At 46.6% G+C, this 17,487-nt stretch overlaps 1 protein-coding gene across 4 annotated transcripts in view; it reads left to right on the top strand.

The window, feature by feature from the left end:
- The window catches only part of NTRK3 (neurotrophic receptor tyrosine kinase 3), a 387,207-nt gene that overhangs the window by 314,151 nt on the left and 55,569 nt on the right, over positions 1-17,487 (top strand). For all 4 annotated transcript variants that reach the window (XM_030931666.1, XM_030931668.1, XM_010362292.1 and 1 more), the window contains 2 exons: positions 9,231-9,361; positions 17,102-17,274. In XM_030931666.1, the coding sequence (XP_030787526.1) occupies positions 9,231-9,361; positions 17,102-17,274 (304 nt within the window). The remainder of the gene's footprint in view (positions 1-9,230; positions 9,362-17,101; positions 17,275-17,487) is intronic.

Raw genomic sequence — 17,487 nt, 5'->3', positions numbered from 1 at the left:
GATGTGACCCTCATATGGGCACTTTGAAGAGAGTTTGTCACTGTCAGACCAGAAGAGACAGAGGAAAGACGGAGCCCAGCAAGTTGTCGGAGGGACAGATTCTCAGTCGGAGCCTGAGATTCATCTTTCAGCACCTAACTTCTCAATTCCAGATGGCTCTCCTTGGGGAGTTCTTTTGCTCTTTATTCTTGGCTGAAGCAGTCACTGCTTAATGAGAGCCAGAGGTACTCTTGCTACGGGAAAGGCCAACAGAATATGGAGACCAGAAAGTGGGTATGAAAGGGCAGTCATACTGTGGTTAGGGAGGCTGACATTGGGGGCCTGGGTATTGGTCGGTGTCTGAGCTCATGGCGAGAGCACAGTGGAGTAGCACTGGGGAGCAGGGACACTTCTGAACTTCAGCCTCAGCTTCTGAACTTCTTGTGTCAGGAAACGTGAGCTGGAAATTGCCCCAGAACAGACAGTCCTCTGCTGATCCCCTCTCTTCATTGCTTCCAGAAACAGCAGGGTGTCTTATTTGTGTGTTCATCTTGATGGGAACACAGTGTCTCGATGTCCTAGACCGCTACCTCTAGCCTAAGGGTGCACACGTGCCTCAGAGTGGGACCTGCTGTTCGCTGAGCTTCTTCAGAGCTGAACATGGAGGTGCTTTGTTTAGAAGTCTGGGGAGCTGGAGACTGAGGGTTAGGATGTGGGTCTCAGTACTCTCCTGGTTCAATACGATCTTGGTTCCTCAGAGCCAGGACATAAATAAATCTGTTCTTAGGAACTTCCTGGATCTTTTCCCTTCTCACTCATCTTTCCTTTCTTTATGCCACTCCCCCAGATTCCCTTCTTCCTCCCTTTTTGCAGTATTTTCCCTGCTAAAGTCTCTAGCAGTGCTTCAGGGAGAGTTTTAATTTATTCACCCATTCATCAAATAGTTGGTGAGTACCTACTTGGTCTCACACCCTGTGCTGGGCCCAGACTATGAACTTGAGCAACACATGTCTTTTGATTTTTGGCTTTTGACTTGTGCAACTGCCAGCACCCTTCAGAGCCTCTTTGCAAAGATGTCAAACTCTGAAAAAAATGTATGAGGGAAGCCCTAATCCAGAGAAGGCCTAAGGATGAGTCATGGGCTGGCCAGCAGAAAGATCCAGGTTCTTATTCTTAGGTAAAAATCCTGAGTCAACCTGGCCTCAGGGCAGCAATAGCAACAAAAAGTGCTGGTGGTCATTCAACCTGGAATCCATTCCCAAGTCATTGTTACCCCATTTGATTAATCTTTTTTTAAATTTTATTTTATTTCTTTATTTTTGAGACAGTCTTGCTCTGTCACCCAGGCTGGAGTGCAGTGGTGCCATCTTAGCTCACCGCAATCGCCGCCTCCCAGGTTCAAGCGATTCTCCTCCTTCAGCTTCCTGAGTAGCTGGGATTACAAGCACATGGCACTACAAGTGGATAATTTTTGTATTTTTAGCAGAGATGGGGTTTCACCATGTTGGCCAGGCCGGTCTTGAACTCCTGACCTCAAGTGATCAACCTGCCTCAGCCTCCCAAAGTGCTGAGATTACAGGTGTGAGCCATTGCACCTGGCCTTGATTAATAATTTTTAAATTCTAGACCTCTAAAAAAATTCTGCAGTTTTTCTCTTAGATCTCCAGCCTTCAAAATGTCTTCTCTTAGAAAGGTCCTTTACAGGAAACCAGGAGATGCTCTTTTTTCTCATAGTCTATAAATCATCCAGGGATGGCTCTGCAGGAGTGGTGGTTTGAATAGTTTAGCCATGCTCTACTCTTCTGTCCAGGTGGAGAACTGACTGGGTTGGCTGGAGACACCTACAAAGGGCCTGTAGCTGGCCAGGGCACATGCTTGCCTGGCTATGCTCTTATGCAATACCATATGCAATTAGCTCCTCTTGCTTGCCATTCATAGAAGGTATGAGGTGAGACCCAGCCAGGAGGCCAGGAGAAAGTGTGAGGACAGTTCTGTGAGGGCTAGCAGAAATTTGTATTTTGAGCTCAGGCAGGGCCCTGCCCTCTTGAAGGAGACCTCTTGGTGGTCTCCTTCCCCCTCAAAGGTTCAAAGCTGGCCCTTTTTCTCCCTCCTGCCACTTCAAACACCCACAGTTGGAGCTCCAGGAATGTTATTCTTTTCCATTTAAAGACATTCCATTTCATGTGTAATTAAATGTGTGGTATTGAATTAATGTTTTCTTCTGAGCCTTTTTGGCAGGCAGAGACCCTAGGGTCTGGTTAGTGCAGAGAAAACACACGCTTCTCACAGATCCTCCCTTCCTCACCCTGTTTCCTCTTCCCCCTTCTCCTGCCAAGAATCTCCCTCCTCCCTCCTGCATGTAGTCACCCTCAGGACTCACCTTGCAATGGGTGAGCCTAAGATCCTGGAAACTCTGTTTCTGGGTGGGGCAGTGAGATCTTGGATTTCTGCATTCTGGTGCTGGCTTTGTCTTCAAATGTCATCCTGGTGGCTCACACTGAGCTTAGGTGGTGGCAATCAAGGGTAGCAAGAATAGGTTCCAGGATAAGGTGACACACTCTCTCTTTACAGATGTTATTGGTTTCTACCAAGTACTGATGCCAGTGCAGAAAGCAAAGCCTTTCTCTGAAGTAGGGGTTGCAAGCGTTGAAGGGGGCTGTCGTGATTAAAGGATGTCTAGAGGCTCAGCACAGCCTTTAGAGTCCCACAGGACACCTCTAACAGCTAGGGGATCTTGGGAAAGTTACTTAACCACCTTGAGCTTCAGCCCCCTCATCTGTAGCATGGGGACAGCAGCAACATATTATGTTTAAGAGAGTTGTAGGGCTGGGCACGGTGGCTCATGCCTGTACTCCTAGCACTTTGGGAGGCTGAGGTGGGTGAATCACCTGAGGTCAGGAGTTTGAGACCAGCCTGGCCAACATGGAGAAATGCCGTCTCTACTAAAAACACAAAAATTTACCAGGTGTGGTGGCACATGCCTGAAATCCCAGCTACTTGGGAGGCTGAGGCAGAATTGAACCTGGGAGGTGGAGGTTGCAGTGAGCCCAGATTGTGCCATTGCACTCCAGCCTGGGCGACAGAGCAAGACTCCGTCTCAAGAAAAAACAGCAACAACAACAACAAAAAACACAAAAGACAGAGCTGTAAAGATGTCATGTGCTCAGCCTGGTATCTGGCTCAGGATAAGTGCTCAATTGATGGCAGTTATTTTTATTATTAATGAGGGCACAAAGGGATAACAATAAGCTAAAAGAGACCAGTGCAGAGCGAGATGGAATCCACAAGGGAAAGACCTGGGAGGTCTCAGTGATGAGGACAGGAACCAGTTAGGAACCGAGTATCAACATGAGCCGGGGAAGAGGGGAGGGCAGTATGGTTAGGTGCTCCCACTAGGGGTCAGCCCTCAGGGCTGCTGGTGGTGGCAGGGGGCTGCTTCTGAGCCTCTTAAGTCACCACCTTCAGAGAAGGACTGTCTCAGTCCTGTCCACACACATGGTTCCCAAGACAATAATTAGCCAAAGCACCGAGGTGGCAAACAAATTTCTGTTAAGGCAATCTGAGTGTGACTGAGTGCACACACTCATCTTTGGGGACCAAATTTGCTGCTCGGCATACAGCAGGATCACTGTTATTTATAACCACCGACCCTGGGAAATCGGATTCCTCTCTACTGATCAATACCAATCTTGAGTAGGTGGCTGTCTCTGCCTTTTGATGTCTTTATTCCACTGTCTGACCAACCTCCTCCCGCAAACTGTTTTGGCCTCTGAAGGAGGAGGAGGTCAGGCATGGTGGTGGCAGCCTTAGACAGAGCTGATGACCAGAGCCAGGGCCAGCTTACTCCTGGGCAAGCTCGTGCCATTTTATTTTAGGAGAAAATCATCATCCTTCTCCACATTTCTTTCCAAGCCATGATTTTATTTGCAAGATAGGTGTTGAGCTCCTAGTTGAAATGAAAATCAGAAAGGAAAGAAACACATCTGTTAAATGTCTAATATATTTTGGATATTTTATATCATCTTTGTTATCTAAAAATTTTAAGTCATCCTCTCAACAATTCTGCCAAGTCAATATCCATGTTCCCATTCTACAGATAAGGAACTAGAAGTGTGGAGAGGATAGGATTCAATTAGTAAGTAAGAGCGTTCAGGATTTCAATAGAGATCTCTTTTGTTTGTTTGTTTGTTTGTTTGTTTGTTTGTTTGTTTGTTTTCCAGTCTTCAGTCTTTCAGCAGTGCCATTTGGGACAGGTGTTTTTGTTCCCTCTTCCTGCCTGGTCAGCAGGGCTGAGCAGTTTATGCCTGCCACCTCCCTGCCCTCATTCTCCCAGAACAGGGAGGTGAAGCTGACAGTGGTCACCTCTGTGTCCAGCGATGTTAGTGTATCCAGCAGCTAAGTGCATGCCTCCCTTCCCGCCCCACAGGGCAGCCAAGGGGAACAGAAGTAGGACGAGGGATAACCCCTGCCTGCCCACTGACCTCTCAGGGCTCAGGTTTTCTGTCCAGAGGTGACCAGTGACCTCAATGGATTAGAGATTCTGCTCTAGGTCATGCTTGCTGCAGACCTGGAAGACCTCCCAGAAGTGAATCCCACACATATGGAGTAGTTATCTTGGTCCCTACTAAAGAGAAAGAATTCTTGGAGCAGCCACTAAAACGCAGAAATCTTGATTCTGTTCTTGTGTCAGATGAACCGGTTGTCCTGTGGGAACAAGATCTACAGGTGGCTTCTTCTGGTGGAACCCAGTTGGTGGCTGTCTCACAAAAAGGATTGAGGGAAAAGCCAGGTCAGAAGGTCCCAGGAACTCTTTTAATTTCCCAAAGAACCCTTCCTGTTATATAGCAGCCCCCTGCTTTCTCCAGCAGCCCCTTCTTTGTTGGAGATTGGGAAGTCTTCCCACGGCCTGGGCTATTCATCCCCCTCCCTGCCTCCCCTTCCAGTGCCTTCATGTCTGAGCCTTGTGACCCAGACTCTGCTGGGCCAGTCAGCCAGGCAGTAAAAGGAGATTGATGCCCTCTCCTCTTAGGAAAATCCATCACTTTTTGGCGTGTGGGTCAGATAGCTTCACCAGAGGCCGCTCTGAACAGCACTGTGTGAGCTAAAAGCATGCAGAAGCAGGGACCCAAATAGACGCATGGACGTCAGAAGTGAAACGGCTCACTCCAGTCATTCCCCAGGGCCTGAGCACAGGCTGTTCCTCCCTCACTCTGTCCCCAGATATACCCTTCTCCCCAGGGCTTTGTCTGTTCTGTAAGACTTCCAGTGGGGGTTCCTGCCCTTGCCCTTGGGAAGATGTTGTCATAGAATTCCAGGATGAGCAGGGTGAGGGAAACCTGAGTAGTGGAAGATGGAGGGTTAAGCATCTATGGACTGGATCATTTTAGTGGCCATAAAGCTGGGAGGACAGAGTGAAGGCAGCCTAAGGTCAAGGGAAGAACACGGATTTGGGAGTCATAAACAAGAGAGTCCTTCCTTGTCCGCATTTTACCTCTGTGAATTTGGCAAGTTACCCCCTGCCTCTGTTTTCTCATCTGTGAAAGGGTTGTAATAACACTTATCTCTCAGTCTCTCAGGGTTATGATGAGAATCAAGTATTGAATACATAGTAGGTGTTGATACATAGGGTGCAAGTTAATTCTTTTTGCCCTACTTTTTCCTGGGTAAGTTCAGTGAAAGAAGCTGCTCATATGGTATTCTGGAGTCTTCAGTCTTGTTGATGCATGGGGTTGTCCACATGGAAGTGATTTGCCTTATGTGTTTGGCCCTAATCCAGCCAGTCTCTGCCAAAGCTCCCTGGTTACCTTGTGGAGCTTCTTATTCTCATGACGAGGAACCAGTCCTCTCCTGGGGGAGAATTTATGGTCGAATAAAATCTGTGCTTATTTCCCATTCCTCTTTCTGCTCCTTCCCAGCACTCACCACCCTGCCCAGGGCTAAGCATAGGTATTGGTGCAAAATTCTTTCACCCTGAAGACAACAAGAATGAGTCAAGGCTATTTTCTTCTGAGCACCTGAGTATTTCCACATCCCTGAAAAAAGGTCCATTTGCACATTTGGGGAAGACACTTTGGCCCACGGGAGGCTTCTGCGTGGCCTTTTTCACATGCTCCTGGAGAGCAGATGAGCTTCCAGTAATATGGTCACTTGCCCTCTGCTACCTTCAAGACTCACAGCTGTCACAGCTTCCCCACTCCTGCAGCCAGGGGTTTGCAGCTGCTGCCAGGCTCTCCTGGGATGTTGAGGGAGGGCTGGGAAACCACTCCCTGGATGCCGCTCCCACTTGGCTTGTTTGAATCTCTCAGGGGTTGTGATTCTTGCTGCTGAGGGAGGGAGAGGAGAAGGACGGGTTCCAAAACGTGACTGAGGCACAGCAGCTGAAAAACAGAGTCTGGTTCTCTTTAAAGCTCCTCCATTCCCGTTTTGCATTCATTGTAGCTGGGAGTGAGTGTTCTGAGGGAAGCAGTGAGGTCTCTCAGCCCAGAGTTGGACTTAGGGACCCAAGAAAATCTATAATATTGTTTTGCCTTTGTAGAGATGTTTCTAGAACATAAGAAGGCAAGATAGGCATGATCTGCATTGCATGGATGCATAGTTGGGCCTCGGAGAAGGGACTTGACTCAATCTAGGCCACACAGCTAGGGAGGGAAGGAGGACCTTGGAGCTAAGCCCAGGACGTCTCACCTCCTCCTGGGCTTCTGGAAGTGAGGCATGGCTAAACTGTGAGCACGGTGCTTGCTTAGGCCAAGTTGTAAAGGTAAACTTCTTCAGCTGGCTAATTTCTCACCCCTCCAAAGAAGCTGTGTTCTAGTGGTTCTCAAAGTGTAGTTCCTGCACCAGCAGCACCTGGGAACTTAGAAATGCATATTTTCAGGCCTCAACCTGGACCTACTAGATTGGAATCCCTGGTGGAGGAGCCCAGCAATCTGTTGTAACAAGTTGTCTAGGTGATTTTGGTGCATTCTCAAGTTCTCCTATTACAATGCAGAGGGAAGGTGGGATCAGGGTGGAGTCTGGGGCCAAACGGGGCTCCTCCCCCAGTAACTTGGCAAGCCTGCCATGTCCTGATGCTCTGAATCCCATGCCCAGCTCAGTCACCAGGTGGGGATGCCTGACTTGGCCCTCATTTCTCCTTTTTGTAAAATAATAGAATAATGAAAATGCCAAAACACAGCCTACATTTTGGAGGACTTAAAGGTTTACAAACTTCCATGCTCAGGTAATAGGTAAGTTAAACTCATGCTGTTCTCCCCATACCCATTTTACAGGTGAGAAATCTGAGACCCAAGATTTTGTTGTTGTTGTTCTGTGAGGTGCACAAGTCTTGGAGGATCCCGGTCTTGAAGCAAGCACCTGTGGCTTCCCAGGCCTTCCCAGTCCCGGCGTGTTCAGAGATGTGGGCTTGACATTGTACAGCTGCCATTGTGAGCCCTGTCTTCACTCCCAGGCCATGTCAGGACATTCAACTTGCAGAACCCGTGTGTCATCCCTAGTCACATGGGAATGATTAGGTAGCAGGAGCGGGTGGCCTCCCGAGAGAGGGCCTGACTTCCTATTTTCTTGCAGCAGGAGACTCTTTAGCCTTGCCCTCCAAAGTCAACAAATACCATTCCTCAGAGGCTGAGAAACAGAGACAAAAAGTGTGAAGAAGGGAACCAATTTTAATCCCCTCCCTGTAAAGACTGGGGCATAGCCCTGCAGTGCATAGCAGCCACATTGCAGCCTGTGGCTTGGGAGGAGTGGTCACCAGCAGCTGTTAATGTGCAGGTCTGTCCTGGTGGGAGGAGAAAATCACAGTCTGTAAATTCTTCCTCCTGCAAATCCTTACTAGGCAGATCATCTGGGACACTGTGGGGATACCAAGGACTCTGATGGGGGAAAAAAGATTCCTATAGTTTTTTCTTGAAGGAATCCCCAAACCAACAAAACAGTACCCCAAGGCTTCCAGCCATGCCCCTCTGTCCCTGTTATGTCTCCTCACTTACGGGGATGATCTGCCATGGCCCAGGATCTGCAGCTTTCATTTCTCTACAAAGTCACTTGGGATAGTCCACGTTTTGGCTCTGCAATGCTCTTCGTAATGTGAATACAGGTATTTAACGGGCTTCTGCCTGGTGAACAATTAATGTAAAGCTCAGTGAGTAATCTCTGGTTTGCTCCTTTCATCACCAGCCCACTGCTTGTACAATTCCTTTGTAGCATTCTTTCCAAATAGGTGGGAGGGCTGAGGTTACAGCTCTGCTTTCTGCAGGCAGACAGACCTCAATTAGGTTGCTAAATTAGCAGAGGCAGGGGCAACCCTTCTCTCTGCACACACCCTTGTTCTTGGATGGACTCTGAACTTGCCTTTTGTGGTCTCATTGGTCTTTCTCTCTTTCAGAGAAGGGTTGGCCAAGTAGAGGTTTCCCCCAGATAATCTTAGCTACCCCTTAGAAGTCTCTGTCATGAACCAGGCACTGTGATGGGGTCACTACAGCCTTTATGTTACCACAAAAACCAGTGTGTCTTTGTGTGTGTGTGTGTGTGTGTGTGTGTGTGTGCGTGTGTGCATGCATGTGTCTATATCTTCTATGTCTTTACTTTGTCCTCAGCCCTGGGCCAAGCTCTTTATATGGATTATCTCATTTAATCTTCACAAGAATTCAGCGAGGAAATTGTTCTTGTTAATCCCATTTTACAGTTGAGAAAATTGAGGCTCTGAGGCTAAATAACTTTCCCAAGCTCAAAAAACTGGTAATGGAGTGGAGCCAGGATTCCAACCTGATTCTCGATCGTACCCTGGAAACCTTGCTTTTCGAAGTGCGACCAACAGCAGGTGGACATGATCTGGGAGTTTGTTAGAAATATAGATTCTCAGACCCACTGGATTAGAATCTTCATTTTGACAAGATTCCCAGGAGATTCATGTGCACAAAACTATGGAGACTGCTTTGTGCTATCTCCAATAACTCTGGCTAATTAGGGCCAGAATCCTGTGCATTAACTACTAACTCCATTTGCCAGCAGAGGTTGCGGTGGTTTAGAGGGGTTAGGAGTTATTCAGGGACAGCACTGAAATTTGATTCTGGCCCATACTCTCAAACCACAGAAGGATGTCAGGTTTTTTGCTAAAGTTGGGGTGCTAGAGTTTGCCTTTGCCTGCTATGGGCTCAGAACCAAATTCTCCACTCTAGACCTCTGTATTCTTCTGTCTCCCTGTGCCACCAAATGAGGACTGATTTGCTGCCCTCCTCTTTGTCCCTGTCCTACAGATGTGCAGCACATTAAGAGGAGAGACATCGTGTTGAAGCGAGAACTGGGTGAGGGAGCCTTTGGAAAGGTCTTCCTGGCTGAGTGCTACAACCTCAGCCCAACCAAGGACAAGATGCTTGTGGCTGTGAAGGTAAACCCCAGAGGCATGTGGGCACCAGGAGGAGGGCTGGCTGAGGGCCCAGGGAGGGAAGGAAGAGGCTCACTCCATTTGAGAAGATAGTGCTCAATTGGCTTTCTCACATGCAATCAGAGGACTTTGTTCCAAGGTCAGTGAAGTTTCCTAGAGACCACAACAACTTCCTTTGGCTTCCAAGGTCAAGGGCTGCAGCAATTAAGGGGGCTATTCCTAGGGAGCAAGTTTATTCTTATAAATGACCCTGGTCCTTTTCTGGTGGCCCTGTGGTTACCTCTGTCCCAGGGCAGGCCCTCCACACTCCACCCTCCACCATGTAGTAGCTTTACAGGACGTGCTGTCTGTGCCTAGAATGTCACATGGCCATTTCTCAGGAGTTGAGCTGTTGTAGCGTGGGCTGTTTAAGGAGGACTGGGTAACCACTTCCCAAGGGCACAAACATCACTGAGAATAGAAGAAGATGTTGGGGGAGGGGGTGTGGCGGGGAGGCAGGGAGTTAGTACTGGGAGAATAGTGAGGGAGGTTGCAGAAATTCTTAGGTATTTCCCATGGGGTTCAGGTTCAGACCCCAAGGGGCAGCATGCCTGGGAGAAACTTCTTCCTGGCAGCTGCTGGAGGGCACCCTTAACCACAGGGCTTCTGTGTTGCCAAGACACATGGCAGATTTGCAGCAGGAGCTGAGTTGCTTGGGGTAGGAGAGAAGGGGCTTTGCTACTACTGGTTACCCCTCCAGACTCTTCTACCCAGCAGTCAACAGCTTCTCTTTGTAAACCAATGCTGGACAAATCTTTGAACATGGTTAACATAAACAAGAATCAGGTAGCCTCATGGAGACATGCACAGATCTCTGGAGCCCTTCTCTGGAGTCCGGAGTGGCTTCATTGCATGCAGTGAGCAGGCTTCTGAGGCCACTGTAGAGTATGCAGTGTCCTGAGATGTGGGCCAACCAATGTCAGAGATATGGCTCCCCATGAAGACATTCACCCAGACCTCAGAATGGTCCAATCCTTACCACTGAGGGATCACAAAGGCAGTTCTTGTTTCTGCAACTTTTGGGTCTCTGTATTCTTAGTCTTGTATATCTATAGATTGTTTCTGTCCACAGAGGGCAAATGACCTCAAGAATGAAGGCAGTACAGTACAGGCATAGCATGGGCATCAAAGAGCCTGGGTGCAAATCCCAGTTCTACCACTGATAAGCTGTGGGAACTTTCACAAGACACTCAACTTCTTCGGGCCTCAATTTCCTTATCTGTATAATAGCTATAATAATATCCCCTCCTTAGAATATTGGGGATTAAATTACACAATGTGCCTAAAATTCATAATGCACTGCTTGGGGGTTAGTAAAGACTCAATAAAAAGTAGTTGGCATTTGTTTCTATCATCATCATTGTCATTGATGTTGATATTACTGAATGTGCTTAGATACAAGATGTATGACCTGCCAAGCTTGCATTGACTATCTAGAATAGGAGTCACCAAACTTTTTCTCTAAAGGTAAATATTTTAGACTTTGAGGGCCTTATAACTCTCCATTGCAACTCTGCCCGTGTTGTTGGAAAGCAGCATAACAATACATTAACTAATGGGGGTGGCTATTTTCCAATAACTTTTTTTATTACCAAAATAAGCAGAGTTTGCTGACCTCTGCTCTAGAAAATAAATAAGAGTACTGCATCCTAAAAGACTAATGATTATTATTGCTGTACATCCTGTAAATAAACTTGCTCAGTGTGTCTCTGTAGACATGAGATGGTCAGATGAGCAAGGGTGTCTTTAAAGAGCTTGGAGGAGGGATGTAGAAAGGTTTCTAATGTTGTCCCCAAACTTAGGATCTGCACTGCCCTGGCATTTTTAATATATAGGATGACACTAATCCACGGGGTGTTCCAGCATCCATCTGGGGACTGGTGAATGAACTGAACATTTTTGCACTTTCAGCAGAGAATGAAATGATGACTGAAAACCCTGGGAAATGTTTCTCTGAGTAGTCTGGCATTAAGGGGCAGTACCCAGACTGAGTAATGCAGAAAATGTGTTTCTGTTCCCATCCTTTTAGAAGGATTTCCTTCTTTCCTTGGATCTGGGGACCTTGAGGAGATGAACCCTCTGGGATTTTAACCATGTGTCACTCAGTGGATCTGCCTAGTGATCTGCCTGGAAAAGATGCCTATGTCCTCCAGAGAACATCTTGAAAGTGGTGTTTCCTACTTCCTCCCCTCCTTAGATTCCACTCTTTTTTTTTTTTTTTTTTTTTTTGGGATCCTTCCTTTTGAGTTGGTTCTCATGTTGATGCAGAGTGATTTTGTACTTCTAGAGAACACGTACAAGTATAACCCAAGATAAAGTTTTCCCAAATCAATTGGCAAGAATGTTTTGCCCAGCAGTTGCTATGGTACAAACAAAGAAGCAGAAACTGCAGCCTATTTTTAAGGTGCTTACAGCCTGCTGGGGAGAGGGAGCAGTATGGTACAGGACATAATCTGCATATATGTGTAGTATAAGTGTGACATTAAAATAACATCATGCATGAACCGTTAAATAAGTGGTGCCACTCTGAAATCATCATTAGACAAACAGAACATTTACACAGCATTCAAACCCAGGCACCCCCTTCCTTCACAGAGGAGGGAATGAGATCCTTCTCCCCATTTTTCCTTTTTTTTCTCTGTCATTTCATACTCTGTCCTGGGTGAACCTCAGTGGTCTTCTAATTCATGAATTCTTCCTGTGGTTTTATGTGGTCTAGAGCTTTTCCTGTCTGTGGAGGTTTTTGTTTTCACTTCAATGACCATATATTTTATTTCCAAGATATCTAATCGGTTCTTAATTTTGTTACCTTAATTTTATTTCTCCCCCTTCTTGTGGCATGCCTTCTTGTTTTCTTTAGAAAATGTATTTCTTCACTCTTTTTGAGCATTTACTTATTTAAAAATCTTTTTGAGATATTCTAATAAAATTGATTTATCTTCAGGAAATTTATGTCCTGGTTTTTGATAAAATTAGTCATTTGGATTTAGCATTATATTTCTTCCAATATATCTGAACTTCAGCTTTTAGATTCCTTTTGGCTTGAAGGGTGTTTTGGTTTTTGTTTTGAGTAGTCACAGTTTCCACTTTCAATTACTTTAAATTGAAGCGGGAGCTTAAAACATTTGTGAAACAATCTGAGTGCAGAATGTCAGATTTTTACTGTTTTCCATATGTTTTTATGCTTTTTCCTTCTACTCTTAACAGTATTTTTAACCACTGACCTTTAGCAGGTTTTTTAAAAAGCATTCGTCCTAGCTTCCATAAAAACTCCCCAATATACACTCATATTTCATTGGTTTCTAGAGCATTTCATTACATTAAGTAATTATATTAGCAGGTTTAGTTGTTATGAATGAGTTTGGGAACAATCACAGACGACTCTTGGTAAACCCCTCTGTGGGACAGAAGTATTTCCCTGGGTATCCAGCTAGCAGGGAGTATTCAGGATCTCATGCTCTGCAGAGGTCATAGGCAGTGCCAACTAATCTGGGCTGTCATGTAGACACAGCTCAGTGGAGAGTTTTCTGGCCAAAGGAGCACCAAAGGCCCTGAGGCAGAGAAAATCTTGGAGGGTACAGAAAGGTCATGAGACTGAAGTGTAATAAATGAGGCAGGAGGAGTGTGTGTGAGGAGAGGAGGCAAAGAGAGATGGGGAGACCAGACCTTATAAAGTCCATGACTGTGTTAAGGAGTTTGGATTTTATCCTATAAACACTGGGAAGCCAATGGCCAGTTTTAAGCCAGGAAGACAGATGAGAGAGGGGCATCCTTGTATGTAATAACTACCCATCTTCTTTCCTGGTAGAGTTATGTGAGACTGTCACCCAAAGGAAGTGTCAGTGGATTTCGAGTCAGTAAAAGAAAGATGATTTTATAATGAAAGGGGATTGATTGGTGTGCGTGTGTGTGTGTGTGTGTTTGTGTGTGTATTTGTGTGTGTGTGTGTGTGTGTTTGACCACTTAGGATTTAGAACATTTAGGAATGTGTGTATATCATATATATATCATAAAAATGAATTTCAGGATATTAATGAAATCTGAAACTGAATATCCTTTGAAATATCTCCCCCTAAAAAAAAAAAAAAGACAGTAAGATGGAGGGCAGCAGGGTTTGGACAACATGAAGATGCTGAATGACCCAGGGAAGAGTTGGGAGCTGTTGAAAGGCTGTGTTCTTGCCATCTAGCCTATTTTCCTTCCATCCAAATAAACAGCCTTACTGAAACCCTCTCCCCAAGGCAGAGTGGACATGACAGCTGGTGCATGTTGAGGGGAAGATAAGAAAGGGAAATGTCCGCAAACTTTGGAAGAAAGAGAGGGAGAGAAGGAGGGCAAATTCTAGCTCTACTTTTTGTACTGAAGATACCATACAAAGGCCTGAGCCAGGAACTTCCCCAGCTTCAGAGACCTCTTGGCAAGATGCATGTCTCTACACTGACAGTTAGTGGCTATGATAAATTGGTTCTTTCCCATGCCACTCACTGGTGACCCATTTTGAGGTTTCCCAACCATGAAGATATTAAATGTGGACCCCATTGAGAGGGGCCAGAGAGTCACTGGCATATTTTCCTCCTCATTATTCTCCTCCTGTCACCTCTGTTCTAATTGCATCAATACCTGGGGATGGGGCCATTGGGAGCTCCCAACCCTAGTTGCCATATTAGGTAAGAATTTCAGGTTTGACTCAAGAGCTGGAAAGCCCACTTTGAAAGCATGGAGAAGGGATGTGGAAGACTGAAAGTGATGATGGTTGCTTTGTGTTCATCTCCCGAATGAGGAACCCATCTCTGCCTTACAGTGCTGGGTGCCAGCCTAGGGGGGCGCTGGCTGGTGCTGCCTGAGAGCTGAGAATAGAAATATCTCAGGGCTGTCACTGACGTCCAGACTGTGGGAGAGAACGATTTAAAGAGATGGAGAGAGGCCATTTGACTGGCGCCAAATTTGATCTACTTTTCCCTCTCATAAATCCAGCATTCAACATAAATCTTTATATTCTCCCATCCCAACCATGCTGGGTTCCTTTTTTTTTCTTCTTCTGCCAGTCTTCTTATGTACGTCTGCGAGACCGGCAGCGGATTCCCTGACCTTTTCCTCCTCCTTCTGCTTCAGGGACGATGCTTCTTTATGCTTCTGCTTATGCGTCTGCTGATCTGCCGGGCCGTCGATCGCGTACTCTTCTTCCTGTCCGCCTTTTACTCTGCCCTTCCTCTTCTTCTTTTGGCTTCTTTTTCGGCTTCTTCTCTTTTTTTCTTCTTTTTGCTTCTTCTTCTTTTTCCCCTTCCCCTTCCTCTTCTTCTTCTTCCTCCTCCTCCTCTTCCTCTCCTCCTCCTCCTCCTCCTTCTTCTTAACAAATAAATCACTCTGCATCATCTAATACCCATGACCTAGCCCATTCAGCTCAGGGCTGCTGCTGGGAGCTGGGTCCCTAGGAGAGACTCTCTCTCACCATGACTCTCTGACTTCTCAAATGTCTTTGTTCTGGATGTAGGTGGACGTTACATCCTATTCGTTTGTTGTTAGGTAGCTTCGCAGAGCAATCAGCCAGAGTTGAAGTGGAGAACACATAGAATCAGGTCTGGTAAAAATCAGCAATGGGCTGATCAAATGTCCTTGCCCTATCCTCAAGCCTGGCACCTTCACTGGGCCCAGCCACTCTGCTGGCAGCCAATGCCACACCCCTTTCCTGACCCTCTTCTCTATACTTTCACATCCTTTTATTCCTCTGCCCACCATTCTCTTGGGGAACTGCCTAGTGACTAATTTATCCCATAAATTAATTCAGGCAGGGGTGCTGGGCAGGAAAGTGTCCTGGGTGCCAGACCCAAGCTGTTACTTGTTACGTGATCTTTGGCAAGTTACTTCCCCATCCTGAACCCCAGTTATCTCATCTGTAAAATGGGAAAGTAACGCTAGATAACTTTCAACATTTTTGTCAGCCATAGATTCATTTAATCAAGCAATATTTTTATGAAGCCTTCAAATTTTAAAAAGAATGAAGGTGGTGCTGGTTGAAGTTGAAGGGGGCTTCATCTCTGGCTGGAAGACCACACCTCCACTTGATGACCCTAGAGGCATTGCTACTGAACTTTGGGGCACTGTGAGGTCCACAAGGAGAGTACTGAGGTCCAGTCAAACTCTAAGTGTCTGTCATTTAATTAGTGTGAATGTGAGCTGATTCCTGGACAGGCTCAGCCTCAGTTTCTCCAACTCCAGAAATGAGCAGGTAGGAGTAGATGATGTCTAGGGCTCCTTTCATGCTAACAGTCCATCATTTCTGATGTGTGCTAAGGGCTGAGAGGTTTGATGGACCCCCTAGATACATCTCTTTTGGCATATTCACATTACAGCAGTGCTAGAACCAGGAAAGTCCTACAGATTTCAGATAATGGGGCTGCAGGGACAGGAGAAAGATGTCTGGTGAGGGAGATGTTTTGGCCCTTGCATGATCTATAGGAGGGACCTGTCAGCCTGAAAAAGCCTGACACATAGCAGAGAAAATGCAAAGCAATCTCTAGTCTGTCTAGATTGTCACGCCCCTGAAAATGGTGAGCCAATGTTACACTCACTTCCTCATTGCCTTGTGTTGTGTCTATTGAGGTTACTAAAGTGTGTCAGTTGAAGCAACTGAATGTTTGGCCCCATTTGCCTTCTGGCCTCATAGGGAGAAATGGGGGCGCCCACCTGCATAAGCTGGTCCTCGTGCAGAAAGGGCCCCTCCTCTTCACAGACCATTGTCCATCTAGCCACCATTGCTGTGCCCATGGCAGTGCCGTAACCAAGGTCCTTCAGATGTGCTCAAAGGCTTCGTCTTTGGTCTTGTAGTCCCCTTCTGGTGCTGGGAAATCCACATGTACAACTTACAGTCTGCCTGGGTATATTCATCCTCCTTGGCCCTACAGGAAGTGGCCTGGTTTGCACCTGTTTCTCACACTTGAGTTTTCACCCTTACAGAGGCTGAATGGTGGCATTCTGGCGGCCCCCAGATGCTCCTTTCCATCCTGCACTAGGACTTTGTAGGACTCTGCCTGCCCTGAGTGTATCTGAGATTTCTATCCACTAGTTGCCATTCCCATAGCTGCTGCCCCACTCTTCCCACCCTATTGCTTCCTCCAAACCCCTGTTGGGAGAACACAGGTGCCTTCCAGAGGTCAAAGTGCTCACTCCCCACTGCAAATGTAGATACCTTCACAATCTAAAAACAAGGACTCCAAAAGACAAGGAGACTTTACTGTGTTGCACGCCCAGTTTCCAGTAGGCTATGAGCATGTGACTAATTCACAAAGTTAAGCACTGGGGCAGTGGTTTTCACACTGTTTATTCTAGCTGTGGGACAGTTTCTTCAAAGAAAACCTTAGGAGCAGGGGCTTTTGCCAGACTTTCCTCCTCACAGCCCCTCCAGCTGCCATGTACACTCACCAGTGGAAGCCCACGGCTCTGTGATGAACAGAGTTTGAAATCACTGGAGAGTGCATAGGATGTGGATGTCAGAGAGTGGGTTTCTATTTCTGCAGGGATCAAAGTGCTGGAGGAGGAAGGAGTCAGGCCTCATAGTTCAGATTGAGCTTCATTGTCTTTAAATTCCATTTAGATTCATATTTATTGGTAACCCAGTGGTGTGTGGGGCCAGTTTCTTTCCAGAAGTAGAAAAGAAAGCCCCCTGCCCTGTAGTTGCCAAACGCCTGTGTCCTGCATTGTTCCTAGGCCCTGAAGGATCCCACCCTGGCTGCCCGGAAGGATTTCCAGAGGGAGGCCGAACTGCTCACCAATCTGCAGCATGAGCACATTGTCAAGTTCTATGGAGTGTGTGGCGATGGGGACCCCCTCATCATGGTCTTTGAGTACATGAAGCATGGAGACCTGAATAAGTTCCTCAGGTAAGGAAGGATTGTCTTCCCCCACACCTGACCCCAGTCCCACCGAGCTCTTGGGGTTTTCCCTGGAGCCAGAAATTGTACTACCCCTTCTAAACATTTACCTCTCAGGATGAGAAATTAGATGAATACATTCATTACTATACATCATCTCCTTAGCAGTCAGATTCAGGCCTTTGTCCCTGGTTTGTAGGGAAAACAAGTTGAGGATACTAT

Source organism: Rhinopithecus roxellana, chromosome 5 (genome assembly GCF_007565055.1).
Source record: "Rhinopithecus roxellana isolate Shanxi Qingling chromosome 5, ASM756505v1, whole genome shotgun sequence".
Lineage (NCBI taxonomy): Eukaryota > Metazoa > Chordata > Mammalia > Primates > Cercopithecidae > Rhinopithecus > Rhinopithecus roxellana.
This window is presented reverse-complemented; position numbering and strand designations above follow the sequence as displayed.